This window comes from Microtus pennsylvanicus, chromosome 10 (genome assembly GCF_037038515.1).
Source record: "Microtus pennsylvanicus isolate mMicPen1 chromosome 10, mMicPen1.hap1, whole genome shotgun sequence".
In the NCBI taxonomy this organism is placed as follows: Eukaryota; Metazoa; Chordata; class Mammalia; order Rodentia; family Cricetidae; genus Microtus; species Microtus pennsylvanicus.
The window spans coordinates 59,785,094-59,801,015 of NC_134588.1; the positions used below are offsets into that span (position 1 = coordinate 59,785,094).

The 15,922-nt window shown below is 49.8% G+C and overlaps 1 protein-coding gene across 1 annotated transcript in view; it reads right to left on the minus strand.

Annotated features, from left to right (window-relative positions):
* Positions 1–1,969: 1,969 nt before the first annotated feature.
* The window catches only part of Uck2 (uridine-cytidine kinase 2), a 68,048-nt gene continuing 54,095 nt past the window's right edge, over positions 1,970–15,922 (minus strand). The window contains exons 4-7 of the mRNA XM_075988515.1: positions 14,271–14,413; positions 9,746–9,843; positions 7,075–7,123; positions 1,970–5,469 (exon numbers count right to left, since the gene is read on the minus strand). Of these exons, the coding sequence (XP_075844630.1) occupies positions 5,330–5,469; positions 7,075–7,123; positions 9,746–9,843; positions 14,271–14,413 (430 nt within the window). The 3' untranslated portion in view covers positions 1,970–5,329. The remainder of the gene's footprint in view (positions 5,470–7,074; positions 7,124–9,745; positions 9,844–14,270; positions 14,414–15,922) is intronic.

Consider the following 15,922-nt stretch of genomic DNA (forward strand, 5'->3'; position numbering starts at 1 on the left):
TTCCTGAGATGTATATGCCAGGGTTTAGTCCTGTGTCAGACGGGTTCACACAGTTTCATTTTAGCTCAAAGCATGTGTAAGCATACACACAGGACTAGGAGCTAGCAGAGCGCTGTTGGTGTCGGGGACTGAACCGAGACCTCTGCTTGTGCTAAGCAGATGCTCTAGTGCCAAGCTACATCCCCAGCACAGAAAAAGAGGAAATGTCCTCATTAAACATTTTTGTTTTGGGGGGCTTTTTTGGTTTTTTTGTTTGTTTTTGAGGGGTAGGGAGTAGATACGTTCTTAGTATGTGGGTGAGGATGACTTCAAACTTGCCATCCTCCTGCCTCAGCTTCTCTAGTGTTGGGGTCACAGACATGTGCTATCACACCTAACCTTTAAAATCAGCTGTGAAGTACCTAAACATCCCCAGCACCTCATAAAGAAATCCACCTAATAAGTTGAGCATCCAAACTTTTTGTCTAGTAAGTCAACTTACTAGACCTGGATGGAGGTGGGGGTTCCTTGGACTTCCCACAGGACAGGGAACCCTGATTGCTTTTCGGGCTGGGGGGAGACTTAATTGGGGGAGGGGGAGGGAAATGGGAGGCGGTGGCGGGGAAGAGACAGAAATCTTTAATAAATAAATTAATAAAAAAAAAAAGAAATCCACCTAAGCCCAGTCTCTTGAAGCTAACATTGCTCAAGGCCCGCTCTCGACTTTTAAGCAGGCATTAAGTTTTCTGCAAACCTGCCCCACTAATGGCTTCATTAAAGCTAAAGCTGCCGTTAGTTTGGGGCTAGAGACGGCTCACTTAAGAACAACGGCTAGGAGGCTCACAATCATCTGTGACTCCAGTTCCAAGGGATCTAATGCCCCCGAGGGCAGCAGGCACACAAGTGGTCCACAGATAAATGTGGAAACAAAACACCCACACCCACAAATAATTTAAAACAGCCCACTGCCCACGGGGGCAGGAGGAGGGAACCACTGCTGGAGAGGCTTCTGTTGAGAGCTGCCCAATTCCTAGATGGGATGGCACGTGGGAAGATGCGATCAGAGAGGGACTAAGGCAGGGACTCTCAGGAGCTGCCGAGCACAAGACAATTCTGGGCAAATCCCTGACGGCATGTCATGCAGCTCTTTTAAAAACAAATTTAGTGTGATGGCACACGTCTTTAATCCCAGCACACAGGAGGATGGAGCAGGGGGATCTCTTTGAGCTCAGAGGCCAGCCTGGCACACATGACAAGTCCCAGGCCAGCCAGGGATATACAGCAAGACCCTTGTCTCAAAAACCACCATCAGCAACAACAAACCAACAAGAATAGAGAAAGGCTGGAGAGATGGCTCAGCAGTTAAGGGCAGTTACTGCTCTTTCAGAGGATCCAAGTATAACTCACAAACATCTGTAACTCAGTTCCAGATCCAACACCCGCTTCTGGCCTCCTTGGGCACTGCATGCATATAGTATACATGCATACATGAAAACACTAATGCATATGTATCTTTTAGAAAAATAGATATACATCTGCCTTCATTCATTTCAGAGTGAGGTACAGTTAACACAAATTTTTTTACTGCACACCCCTCAGTTTATTTCATCTAGGTTTGGTTTTCATTTTCAATATAGAGAAGTGGGTTAGGCAACTGGCCTGGGAAGGCCTGGAAAGGCAAAAGAGGCAGAGGCTAAAAAAATGACATCTGTGAGAAAAAGCCAGTATTCCAAGAATCATGGCCTCCCAGAAACCGTGGCCCAGTGAGTGGTTCATGCGATACAATGTGCAAGACAAGTAACATCAGGGGAACCTGAGCCCAGCTAGGGCCTGGAGTCTGCTCCATACATCCCAGGACCAGGAGGCCTAAACAGCAGGCTAGGCAACCACTTCCTCCAGAAAAGCAAGGTCCAGCCCTCCCTCCACCCCGAGTTCTTAGCAGGCTCCCGCAGACTGCTTCTAACCAAGCATCACAAAAGAATCGAGTTGGTAGTTTTTGTCCATCTTTATTTACAGCAAGTACATAGGATGTGGTCATTTCATAGCACTAACAAAGGTAGGGCAGTAAAACCAAAGAAGGGAAGAGACAGCATCTTCTAGGAAAAGAACAGCCTAGGTATCTACCTAGCCACTCACCCTCGCTCCCGAGGCAGGCCTGGATGGGAAGTCACTGCCTGAGAGAACAGGAAGCTGCTATAACACCTTGTCACTGTGCCTGGCATCATGAGAGCAGAGCAGGCCCAGAGCCAGAGTCCTAAATGGGGCCCTGCGCACTCCAGATGCATCCAACATCTGTGCCTTTCCCAGCATGCTCTCTGCCTTGTTCTGTCCAACACAAGCATTGTCATCTGCCCAGAGTAAAAGGATAAATGGCAGAGGTCAGCCAGTCCTTCCCAGAAGCACCAGCCTGTGTAGCCTGGACTGACCTTAGCCTCTCCACAGGCAGCCCAGTGAAAAACACTTCCCTGCAGGAGGCTTGCAGTCAGCGTGGCCCAGTCCCTCCTTGCGGCTACTCAGCGGCACACCTGACCCAGCTGCTTCCCAAGACAGACAACCCACCTTGGCTAGAGCAAGCCGGAGGCAACTTCCCCACATTCTCAGTAGCCACCATCGTGAATATTAATTAGTTCTGAGACAGGTGACTTGGACACTGCCCTTCCCCAGGGCCTGCTCTAACTCAGATTCCCGTCTTTTTTCTTTTTTCCCCCCACACCAGCCTCGGGTTCCCCAAAGAGAAGTCACAGTTAGTTGAGTTTCTTTAGCATGATGCAGTGTGAGGCTGGGCCTTCCTGTGACCCAAGGCTTAGAAGCTTGTTTCCTAAAGACAGTATGTGAGCCGGGAGGGAGAAGCGAGCACCATTGGGTGGCTCTGAAGCCGAGGGATTTGTGCACCTGTGATTAATGTTACGTGGCGCCGCTCAGCTGTCCTTCCTCTCTGAACAGCTAAAAGTCCTCAGAACCACAAATGCCATGGTTTCTTAGTAAGTTTACCTCCAACTCTCCAACGGAATTGGAAACCCAAAACCTCAAGACTCAGACCACAATGTTTCCTATACAAAGTTCAAGTTCAAATGCACAATTGGCCAAAAGCTGGGCAGCCTCAGAGCAGCAGAGCCCCCTTCCCTTCCCTGCACACAGCAAACACTGCTTCAAGCCAAGCCAGAACTGCTTAGTTTCCCCAGGAAGTAGGGACAGGGTAGTCCCAAAGCTGTGTCCAAGCTAGGAACGGGCTGCTCTGAGGCCCTGGAGGTTTGGTCCCAACACCTTAGGAAGATGAGGAAGCGGCTAAGTAAAGGCTCAGAGATGAGAAGAAACCATTTTCCACGGCAGTGGGATAGACAGCCAAGGCACTAAGTGGTTTGGCACCTGGGAGCTTCAAGTAAAGTTGAGCATGCTAGCCACTGAGAGGCCAAGGCTCTTGCAGACACGAATGGGTTTCCCATGAGCACCCGCCATCCCAGCAAGGCCCTGGTCCTTGGGATCCCAGGTCAGGCCCTAACCTACCTTTTATCTCAGGATTACCGCAAACGTGAAGTTGATGTGATAAGACTGTCCCCCAGACACTCTAGGACACATCTGTCTTGCTGAGTGTGTGCCTTCCCCACAGGTACCTGAGCCAAACGCTCCCTGTTCCAGCAGCAGCTGCCATCATGGGAACTCGCTGCAGAGCCTGCGCCTCGGCCTCCCGGTGCCTCAGGAAAACGGCAAAGCTCTATGGAGGCCTAGGTTCGTGTCTTTTAAATAGAAAATCGGAGTTGGAGGCAAATTTGAATCCTGATTGGGGAACTGGATGGTGCTGAAACAGCAAGGAAACCTCAGCCAGGTTGGAAAGGAACGGAGTAAGAAGCTCAGAGGGCTGAGCACCACCTACAGAGGAGGCTCCGCGGTGTCCAGGTACCAGTAACTAAGCATGTGGCCTTCAAACTGCAGGATGACGACCACCACCGTGACAGTCCTTGGCTCTGAGGCCTCTATCTCACACACCTTTCCCTTCTCGCTTGGTCCCCATTTTCTCCAGTTTTCTTCTCAGCACATCAGCTTCCTCCAGGAAGGAGCTCCCACCAAGAGGAAGTGTTCAGGAAAGCTGAAAGCCCCTACCTCGGGCATCTTCAATATAAAACCCCAGCTTAGGTACCCATGATTTCAATACCCTCCCTTAATATCTTCTAAGAAATAGTTCCCTTCTCCTCGCCCCTTCCTGCTGGGCAGCCACCACATTAACATGGGACGGTGGGATTCAGGCAATCACCCTGACACCACTGCTCTCGTGGGACTCTCGGGTGGGAGACACACACTGTCCTCGTCTCACTCAACACTGCCAGCTCCGTGGGTGGAATTCCCAGGGGCATCCTATAAGCCATGTCAGTGGTCAACACCAGATGTCCTTAACCAAAGCCCAGACTGCAAGGAGCAGCTCCATAGCCAATAATGTGTCCAGACAACCTGACCACTCACTTCCCTAGGAGGCAGTTCTTCCTTAAACATGCCAAGGGTCACAACCCCACCCTTCCCAACACCTATCTCTCTTTTCCTGCAGGAAGAGATGCTATAAAAATCCCCCCCCGACCCCCCAGAGCAGAAAGACAGCGCTGGCTTCCTAGGAGACAGACAGCGGAAGAAGGATGGAGGCGTGGAGCCACCCAGGCTGACAGGGCCAGAGTGAGGCAAGGAGAAAGGCAGCCAGATTGGTCTTCCTCAGTGGGCCTCTTCCCTGAGATTGAGTTTTTGAGTCGAGATCAAGTTTAATTTCAACTACCCCCCGCCAAAAAAAAAAAAAAAAAAAAAGAACAAAAGTATCTCTCTTAGCTCCAGTTTCAAGGAGGGCAGATCTGTCAGGGGGGCCTTGAGAGTTGAGTCCCATCCCTACTGAGGCCCAGGGTGCTGAGAGCAAGGGACATCAACCAATTGACCACCCCACCCCCCCGTGGATCCCCAGATGCCAGAGCATAGAGCCCTGCTGGGTGGGGCTCCAGGCCCAACACCCATGCACAGGTTCCTGTAGAATACTTATGGCAAACAGCTTTACAGTATTTGTACATTTACACAAAAATAGATCCTTTTCTATATATGTATGTATGTGTATTTATAACTGGTTACACGTTGGAGTCATAATTAGGCATCACCAGTAATAGTTGGCACAGTTTGTCACTTAAGCTCAGGGTCAAGTTCTGTTTGATTTGCTGTTCCAAAGTACAAAAAAGGAAAACAAGAAAATCAAGGCAATTCATCTTCGCGGTGTTTTCTTAAATACAGTAATTTCAAAGGAGGCGTTATGTACAGATGACCAAAGCCTCTCGACCCTCCTGTGGCTTGGAGCTGGGGGCTGGGAATTGGAGTCAGGGCACAGGGGTCAATGTGGCCGGCTGCTGGATTCTGATGCCTGCCTCTTGCGTGAAGGGGTGTAGCCGTTGAGATAGCCGTTGGTCTGCCGCTTGGAGAGCCCTCCGTTGAGGATGTCCTGGATATGCTGCACAATGAGGTTGATGGCCACTGTGGAGCAGAGAGCAACAGTGTTAGGGAGGGGCAGGAGGGCAACACGGTCTGTATGCACAGAAGGGCACACAGGAACCAGAGGCCAAGACTTCAAGGAAAGTGGCCCTGACCCTCCAGAGCGAGTCACCTGAGCCTCCCTACCTCCCTCCAGCTGGGCTCATAGGACACCGCCTTTGTGAAGTATTCTAAAAGGACTGGAAATGAGACCCAGTGAATGACATCCTGCTAATCAGAGTCCCCCTAGATAAAGTAAGCAACCCAAAAATTGTGGGGATGTGACTGAAGATGGCTTTACTACCACCAATCACCTCTAAGTTCCTTTTCCTAAGCATCTATCAACTTATGTCCCAAACAGCGCAACAACACAGAAAGTCCTGTCTTCCCACAGAAGAGTGAGCTACATTAGCATCAGAAAGAAACTCGGTACCTCAGCCCACTGACCAAGGCTAAAAGTGTGCGCCATGCGTGCCGTGTGTCGTGTGTGTGAGAGTGTAGGGAGGTCAAAGGACGACGGCAGGTGCGTCCTTTTCTATTGCCACCTTATTCCCTTCAAACAGTCTCTCTCACTAAACCCGGAGACAGCTAGGCTGGAAGACAAGCCCCAGCGAAACGGAAGTCTTAGGCACCAGGGGTCCGAGTTTCCAATCCACATAGTATTAGGTTACAGACACAGACCCAGCCATGGCCAAGGATTTGGGGAGTTTTCTTCAACAAGGGTCTCACTATGTGGATCAGGCAAGCTTCGAACTCAGAGATCCACCTGCCTTTGCCTCCTGAGTGCTAGGATTAAACGTGTGTACCACCATGCCTGGCTTTAAGATTGGACTTCCATATTTGGGCAAATGCTCTTACCCACTGAGCCACCCTCTAGCCCCAAACTAAGGAGCACTTTCTGATGTGACTGACGAAGACATCACGTGACACTTCTCTAGACTGTGTAAGCTGAGGGCCACCAAACAGGCCTATACCCCTAACAGAGTCAGTGTGGTTAGAAACTAACACAGACTGCGGAGTGTATTCCAGGAGAGTAGATCCACAGTCCGTTCCCTGAACTTGGTTACAAATGCTAATGTCATGCTTCCTTAAAACAGTGTAATGTTCACTGCTGTGATGAACACTCAACTCGGGGCACACACTTTCTAAACGAAAGAAAAGTGAAATAAAAGAGAATGAAAAGATGAGGTCCAGCCCTGTGCAACCGATGAACTCAGCTACACCAGGTCAAGGCTGTGGATGGCCACTTACTTCCTAGACGTGCCAAACATGAATTCTGCAGTCACGGAGCCATGTGACTCCTTTTCGTAAGGGTGGCCCTGGTGTGATGGCAACATTGGATCAGGAAGTCTACCTTCACTGAAAGGTGGTCTTGGGTACCAGAGGTCCAAGCGTCATTACTGGAGTGCCAGAGATTACCGGATTATGTCTGTCCCCCAACATCGATATACATATGGCCAAGGATCTGTTCCCACGACTAGACTTGTAGACAGAAGCACCTGTCTGACTGTCACAGACTTCAGGACCCTGCATGGTCACGCTGTGCCCAAATTATGACCGATGTGGACAGAAGTACTGACCACAGGAAGACACCACACGGGTACTCACCAAGATTGTCTGCACCTCTGGGGATGATCACGTCGGCATACTTCTTGGTCTGTGGAGAGAGATATTTACAACGTGTCAACAGGGGCATTCGGGAAGAAACCTGAGTCCCTCTCCAATGAATGGCACAAGAGAAGGGCCAGTCAGTCCCTAGCAGCAGCTTGAGGCTTTGAACGCAATACTGCAAAAGGCACCTAAAAACAAGGAGAGGCCTAAGGAATTACCTTTAGGGCTAAAATATGAATATTGGAAGAGGAGGAGGAAAAGGAGTGACGGCTTTTATTTGTCAAAGAGAGAGTGGTTCCCATGAAGCAATTGATTTAAAAATCAACTCATAATCCAATGCTTAGCTGAATGCTTACCCCAATGTCTACTTTATATCCACATTAGAAAGCCAGCTTTTCCCCCAGGTAACTACACTAATGCCTAACATCTGTTCCCACCTAGGACCTGCAGAGAACATGACCTTAAAACCTGTGGAAGGACGCTTAAAAGAAATCCCACACTAGCTCAGAATTGAGAATAGATGGTTATATTTAGGGGTAAACTCACAAATCAGAATCCCCTCTCTGCTTGAATGGAAAACAGAAACCAAATCCAGCAACCAGAAAGAGCTGCTGGGAAAGAGGGCGGACACGAGCTCTACATCAGCATATATAAGAGACCATGCCCCAGTGGGCGGGAAACCACTGGCTGTAAGACTTCCTACAGCAAAAACCAGACACGTTCAGTGCCTCCACACCGGGAACAATATTAATTAGAAAAACCCAAACAAAGGGCTGGAGACGCGCTCAATGGTCGAACTCTTGCCTAGGATGAGAAAGACCCTGGGTTCTTCCTCCAGCACCGACAAAGCAAAGCAATAGTAACTGTACATGTCACGGGATCTGTTCACCTTGAGTCTGTAAGAAGCCTGGAGGGTGACACTATTCACACCCAGCCCTCAGTGGAAGTCAGAAAAGACAATCACAATCCCCTCCCGGTGACCAGCGTCACTTCTCATTACAATAAAAAGTAAATTTCTTAAAAAAGTGAAACCATGTTCCTTGTGTGTTGCGTTTGTTTTTATTTCTTTTACCGAGATTCCATGAGCCATACGAGAAACAAATGTCTGGACTATGCCCCTGGGTTTTTCATGCTCTTGCCTGCCTGAGAGTCCTCATTCCTCCTAATATGACCCAGGGTCATGTCAGGGTCAGACCCCAGACCTTTCTCAGGTCCCCACTATGGAAAAATTAACTGTCCTTCCCCGAGCCAAGAGCAAGAGCAGCTGGACAGAGGGCCTGAGCACAAACATCCCAGAAAACACTTAGCCAGAATCTGCAGCGGGCCCACAGCTGAGTTAAACCGCACAAAATGTCAGTACGGTTGGCTCCCAATGATGAAATCCCTTTGTGCTCTCTGAAAGTCAAAAGAGGGCTGGGGGGGGGGGGGGGGGGGGACGACACGACACGGACGGACTCAGGTAAACAGACTCTTGGCCCTGAAAGCCCTGTCCCAGAAACCTAACCTTCAAGAGGGCAACAGGTGGGCTGAGAGCTCAGGCTGACCGGAAGTTCACCAGTCCCTGACTGAAAACCAAGTCAAGCCTGGTATAAGGTGAAGGCCTCCTAACAGACTGAAGCAGGTGTGGTGAGGATTATCTCTTCCAGGAAAGGAGCAAAGGCACAAACAAGTCAATTATCCTGAAGACCTTCCCAGGCATCACTCTTCCCAAGTGATTCCACTCAAAATCCAGCCTGAGTCCCAACTTCTCCTTCTCTTAATTATAAATAACCAAGGCCAACTTTGCCAGTCCTGAGCCTGCTCCAGCGGAGAGGACATGGTGAGTCAAGATTCTCCTAAATCAAATATGTCTTCCCACAATCCCAATCGCATCCCGGGTCTCTGCCAGCTCCCCTCCACATGTCCCATTAGGTCTCTCCCAGGGAGATGTGCTTCTCTGGCTGACTGTGCGCTGAGGGCCATTCCCCTTTGGTTCTCAGAAAACTGGCTTACTAGAGAACTTGAGATGCTCCAGGAGGCACAGCTGTGCCAGGAGGGAGGTAAGGAAGAGGATTTCACCACAATCCAGCACTTCCCAAATGAACTATCCACCTACGGCAGTGCCCGCCCTGCACCAGTACTCTGGCCTTCCAAAGCCTCCCGCCAGTTGAGGTCTATCCCAGGCTAGCTTCGGGTAAAGTCTGATACTGTAGCCCTCCCAGGCAAGCAATGCAGGTCATGCCGGGAGATGCACAGAAATAGGGTGACCTTAAGAAGAAGAAAGGCGGCAGGACAGAACCTAGTCTGCCACCTCTTGGAACTTTAAGATGCTCACTCAAGAGAGAGGAGTAAGAGTCAAGCCAGGGAGACCCCAGCAACCTACAGGCTTTTAAACCCATCAGAAAGGAGCTAGAGGATGGCTCAGCATCTGTCTAGATGGTGAGTTACGTGCTCTTGTTCTCTCACGAAGGACCCAGCATGCACATGGCAGCTAAGGACCATCCCTAACTCTGCCTCCAGAGGATCTCACGCCCTCTTTAGGCCTCTGAGGGCACTGCATGCATGTGGTGTATAGACATACACAGGCAAAAACACCTAGACACATAAAATAAAAACAAACCTTTTGAAAAAATATTAAATAATTAAACGTCAAGATGTACATGTAGTAGAAACAAAGAGTATAACTCACTGGCAAGCAGAATTCCTCAAAGGCAGGCTTCACGAACGTAATATACTGAGATAAAATCTGTTCAAGGTCCCTCCCTCTTTCGCTGATGTCCCTCAACACTGTAAGAGAAGGAAAAACAAAAATCAAGAAAACAGTGTACAAGGTAACACAGCCAATTCCTGCAGGTCAACCCGCTGATGGAGAAGTCCCTCAGGGACTTGCCCTAGGACAGAGCAGCAACGGATTCAGAAAACAAACCATCGAATTCTACTACAGTGTGGTCCCTATCATAAAAGGGTGCCTGGCTGAGACTAGCAGCTTGTTTCACACAAACAAGATTTCAACATGACCAGAAAAGATCAGGGCATCCCCGGAGAGTCGCAACAACAGCAGACAGTGGCACCCAGCTGCAGAATGCTCACCTGGGCTCCCAATCCAGAGACTCACTGCTGTGGGGTCGGTCAGCTAACCACCCACCTCCCTCCATCTCCTGGGCAGGAAGACCAATGGTGGGGAAGCTCTTTCTGCTCACCTGGGGCACACAAGTTTCTTTAATGAGAAAACCACACTCTGGGCAATAGTGAGCCAAAGCCAGAGGAAGCCAAGATAGATAGAGATTTACCATCTACCGTCTACCATCTTTCCTCAGAACCTTTCAGTAAGGGACCTGCGGCAAACACTAGTTTTAAGGGCCAGGGCATCCTGATTCTGTCACTGTGCCCTGACCTCCCTAAGCCTCAGTTCCCCTTGGAGAAGTAAACTAGAAGGGAGTCCAGGAGGTCCTGTTAACCCACACAGCCCTCTGCACAGCTGCCACTTCCAAACTTCTTGTCAGCCTGCTAAATTTTCACCCATATCCACAGAGACTACCACAGGAGGTAACAGACTCAAATCTCTGCAAACACACATGGAGAGTTTTTGTGAATGAGATTCTGGAGAGCCGTGCCACTAAGCAGATAGATAGATAGATAGATAGATAGATAGATAGATAGATAGATAGATAGATAGATAGACAGACAGACAGACAGACACACACACACACACACACACACACGCACACGCACACGCACACATGCACGGTCTCTCCTGCACGCACTAGAGCGTGTGCTCAGCAGCTTGCTCCTCCTGGAATCAGGTGCAGCCCTTGGAGTGCTTGGTGCTGGGTTTGTTTCACAATGCATGCTTTTGAGGAAACTACCAGCTTTAGCACCCTGGAGAGTTTTGCCCTTCTCCCTACGGCAAATCCCACACAGACCTCCCTGCTGCCCACGGACCAACCTGGTAACTTCATCTGTTATAAGAGAAGCTAGTGGGCCATGCAGTAAACCCCAGGGGGAAGTGACACAGCCCACGACTGCTTGGCTCATTAGCTAATGAGTTGCGTCCCCAGAAACTCCTGCTCCTGTGACCTCTTTGATTTCCTTAAATTTACCTTAAAATTATCCTCTTCATTTCCTTAAACAAAAGGTAGACAAAGAACATTCTATTTATAATTGAGGGAGGGAGGAATCTCATGCAGCCTCGGCTGGTCCAGACAAGCAGCTGAAGATGACCTTAAACTCAAGCTCCTGCCTCTAACCCCCGAAAACTGGAATCACAGGTGTCTGCCATTGTGCCCAGTTTTTACGCAGTGCTGGGTATCAAACCCTCGGTTGTGTTCATGCCAGGCAAGCAATCTACAAACTGAGTGATGAAGCTATTGTTCAAGAAAACGGGGTATAGACCATCTCTAGCATGGCAGCTAGCGCACAGTATGGTCAATATGCCTAGCCTCCTGTGCCAACTGCAGTGGCCAGCACAATCGGGGATGAGGGTGGGGGGTCTCCAGGAGAGCAGAGGCTCCTGACAGGAAAATCAATGTGAGGAGGGCAAGGTGCATGGGGGGAAGAGGGCACGCGGGGGGGGGGGGGGGGTGCGGGACCCCGCAGAACACTGGAAAGGTAAGGATACAAACACATGCAATTAGTATGTTAAAAAGGGACAGAGGGAAAGAAAGAAGGCTCACATCAAAGAAATGGGCCCCAGACACTGGAGACATCCAATAACAGAAAGCACTGTCATCCAACTCCCTAAGCCTTCAAGGAAGCTGTCACCTTAAACAGAGTAGAACAGCGCACTGCATTTGAAACGCTCTGCTCCTTGGGTACTGCCAGGAAGCAGAATCAGGCCAAGGGCTGAGTCAGAACATGATCTTGGCACAAACCGGAAACTCCAAAAGAACCAACGCTTCCAGCCCTACCCCCATCCCATCCCAGCCTGAGCCCTACACATGTGCCGGGCAGGATGGGATCATTCCCAAAGGACGCAGTAATGGGCAGGAAGTGACGAGTTTGCCAGTTCCCTGCCTGGCCACTGAGTCCTTCCAAAGCCAGCAATGCTCTTTCAGCTCTAAAGGTCATGCCCCATTCTTCCCTTCCTGATGCTTAGGAGCAGGCAAAAGCAAAGAGCAGGGAGGGAAGCGTATCTGGGTCACCTAGAGGAAAGGAACCAAGGAGGGCCTGAGCTTTCCAGGCACTTTAGGATTCCAAGACCAATTTCTCCCTTATTAGAATATTAGAGGTTATGAAAGATGGGGAGTACGGGGTGGGAGGGGAACATGGTATTCAATCTCTCAGAATGTTCTCCAGCCTTGTGTCTACTACTGTTAGGGACTGGCCCCTGCCCTGCCGCCCCCTGCACTCCACCAAGCATACACCAAGCATGTTTTGTAGAAACAAATGGTGCATGAGAAAACGTAGCTTGGCAGAGGGGGGCCCGTAAAAATACATCTGAGATGAAGAGACAGCAACCCGCCTGGACAACAAGGGACAGGCAGGCACTGGCCAAAGAAAACCCCAGGGAGAGCTAGGTACACATGTTTTTTGTCTCAACGCTCAGAAGGCAAGCTGATCTCTGAGTTCAAGGCCAGCCTGGTCTACGGAGCCAGCACTACACAGAGAAACCCTATTTCACATCACTTTAGGGATTTCCCATATTCATATAAAGACCCTCTCCCCACTTCAGGCCGAGAAAGGGAAGGAGAAAGTTCTAATGACCTGATTTGAGTTAGGACCCACTCTATTTCCAAAGACTTTAAAGCTACTCCGAAGCAGCCGGGCGGTGGTGGCGCACGCCTTTAATCCCAGCACTCGGGAGGCAGAGGCAGGCGGATCTCTGTGAGTTCAAGGCCAGCCTGGTCTACAAGAGCTAGTTCCAGGACAGGAACCAAAGATACGGAGAAACCCTGTCTCGAAAAACCAAAAAAAAAAAAAAAAAAAAAAAAAAAGCTACTCCAAAGCTGGTTCTGACTCCCTAGAAGCTATCTTTTCTCCTTCCTTTGAGGTCTCCCTAGGATTGAGTCCCACTTGCAAGACTAGTCAGTCAGCCAGTAGGGCACAGGCTCCTGGGGTCAGACTCCAGAGTCCCCGCAACACTGCAGAGGAAGATACTAGCCCCTACCTCACAGAGGAAGATACTAGCCACCTACCTCTCCCAGATCCTGACCCGAGAGCATCAACTGTCAACCACTGCGCTGCAGGCACTGACCTGCATCACCTCTCACCTATCCCTCGAGGACAGTAAAATGAGGTTAAGAGGTGAAAACACAACCTGCCCAGGGCCACACATCAATGAGCAGTGGAGCCGCAGTCTTGGCATTTCCCCTGATATAGCACACTGCCTCTTTAACTTGGCAACCATCAGGGACAACGACCCACGAATCAAGGGAAGAGCTAGGCTTGTCGGTGAGATGACAGGCCAGACACTGGGACAGATGCATGCAAGTTGGGAGGCGCCATAAAGAAACACAAACCTGGGGTATCCCTAGAGCCATCAACGTCACAAAGCTAGATGGGGGACCTGCCTGCTGAAACTAGTATCGTGGCTCTCCTGCCCTTTCTCCCCGCTTCACACGGTGAGGCCTTTGTTGCCCCCTCCTCAGCCCTGTGGCCTGACCCTCCTTCTCCTCCTCCCAAAAGCTCCCAGTAGAAGCACATGGCTCGGCATCTGGCAGAGCTCAGCTCCCCAACCAGTTCTGCGACTTCTGAGAATACATGGGCTGGACAGATACACAGGTACACACTCAGGAAAGCCTGCCGGGGAATCTGCCCCAGGGCTGGGGAGAGAGAATGAGAGCACGCAGAAGCAGATGGTGGAAGAAGGGGCCCGGCACTGAGGGCATAGGGGTCCCTGTCCCCAGATGCCCTACAGTTACTTCCAAGACCAAGGCATCTTTCCTTGATGCCTCATGAGAAAATAAAAAAAAAGACCTGAGCATTTAACTAGACAATTCCCAAGGAAACCAGACTTATTTCATCTTAGTGACCTCACAAGCCTTTCTTTATCTAAACAGTGGAGTGACTAATCCCTTCCTAAATGTCACTAAACACTAGGTGGCAGGATGTCATGAGGTTGGGCTAACACAGCTGGCCTGGCCACAGTGGCACACAGCTGCATAAGGGACGGTCCAGGACTCAAACTCAGGAGTGCACATGCCTCTCACGGGCTCCCACCTATCTGCTCCCAAGGTGGCCCCCAATCGTGCCATCCTGAAGCTTACAAAACGCACCTCTGCGAGAGAGACGAGTGTCCGCATCTGTGTCTACGAAAAGCTTCATCTGGAACAGGTCTCGGACCTCCTGAGAGTAGAAGGCCAGGATCCCTTCAAAGAGCACCACATCCGCGGGGTAGACAGTGACCGTCTCCTCTTTCCTGCAAAGCACAGAGCAGTGACAGGCTGAGTGGCCAGGGAGCCGGGATAACAGCGAGGATCAGAGCATCTGCTGGGTTGGGGTTCCGGGTTCTATCCCTCTATACACCTAAACAGTAGAGAAGCGTGGCTCCTAGGCGCAGAGGCCCCAGGTCACCACCACAGACAAGAAGGTGTTAAGAAGGCTAGGGCAAGCTCTTCTCAACTTTTGCCATAAATCAGAAAGAGTTGGCAACCATCATTCTTTAAATAAAATAAACAGGTTGAAGAATACAGACATTTTGTCTCTAACATCTATGTCTAGGTTACTATCTCCTGTGTATCCCATCCACACGCTGTTCTCCAATCAGGCCACTGTAAAGGTATCATTCTCTCTAGCTGCCTGTACGTGTGGACAGCATAGACAGGAGACAATAAACAAGGCATTTTGCCTCTACAAAAGCGGATATGATTTCTAGTTTCTCTGCAGGTGTCTCCAGGAATGCTTTCGTGCCTGGCACTTCTGCAACTTAGTATTCTGAACCTTAAGAATCAGATATTCAGTTCTTGCTATACAATTCCACCCATTCCTCTATACCTGGGGCAACTTAAGAGGAGGAGAGAAGCAAAGGAAAGAGATGAGGGGAGAAGTTTTGAAGGATGGTAAGATGAATGAGAAAGCACTGGACAGAAGTTCAAATTTCGAGTTCTCTGCCCATCTTCCAAAGGCATCCTTATAGACCGCTAACTCATTTACAGAGCTGGGCAGCCCAAGGCAAATCCTAAGGTAAATACAACCTTTCAAAAGCCAGGTGGGTGACAGATTATGAAATGGTCATGGAATGGGTCTCTCACAGACAGGCCTGCTTGGGGCTTCCCTGAGCCCTGTTCTTCAGGGCAATTCTTTTTTTTTTTTTTTTTTTTTTTTTTTTTTTTTTTTTTTTTTTTTTTGGTTTTTTTCGAGACAGGGTTTCTCTGTGGCTTTGGAGCCTGTCCTGGAACTAGCTCTGTAGACCAGGCTGGTCTCGAACTCACAGAGATCCGCCTGCCTCTGCCTCCCGAGTGCTGGGATTAAAGGCGTGCGCCACCACCGCCCGGCTCAGGGCAATTCTTATTAGCCTTTGATAAGGTATCTATCTGTCCAACACCTCCTTACAGGCCCCTACTGCCTCTTTCCTTGCTAACTCTGTGGAGTTTATAGTTGCCTAACTACCAAGTGAACTACCATTCGCAAACTACTTTACATTCCTTAAGCAACAAAAGTTCTCTGTGCAAACACCGGGAGGTCAGCAGAACAGCCCACAGAAGAGGATGCTGTCCCTCCGTAAGTATCTTCCACCTGCGTTTGTATCGAAGTCTCAAGTGGACACTACAACCTCCTCCAGGCAACCTGGATGAACCTCCTCTCCACTCTACTCCTTTACACTATTCCACAGGCCCTTGTCTTCCCCCAGCTGTATTCTAAGTGTTTCCCTGAACCTGGAAGAAAAGCCGTGCACTGGAGTGTCTCACTGGCCACACACCACCACTTC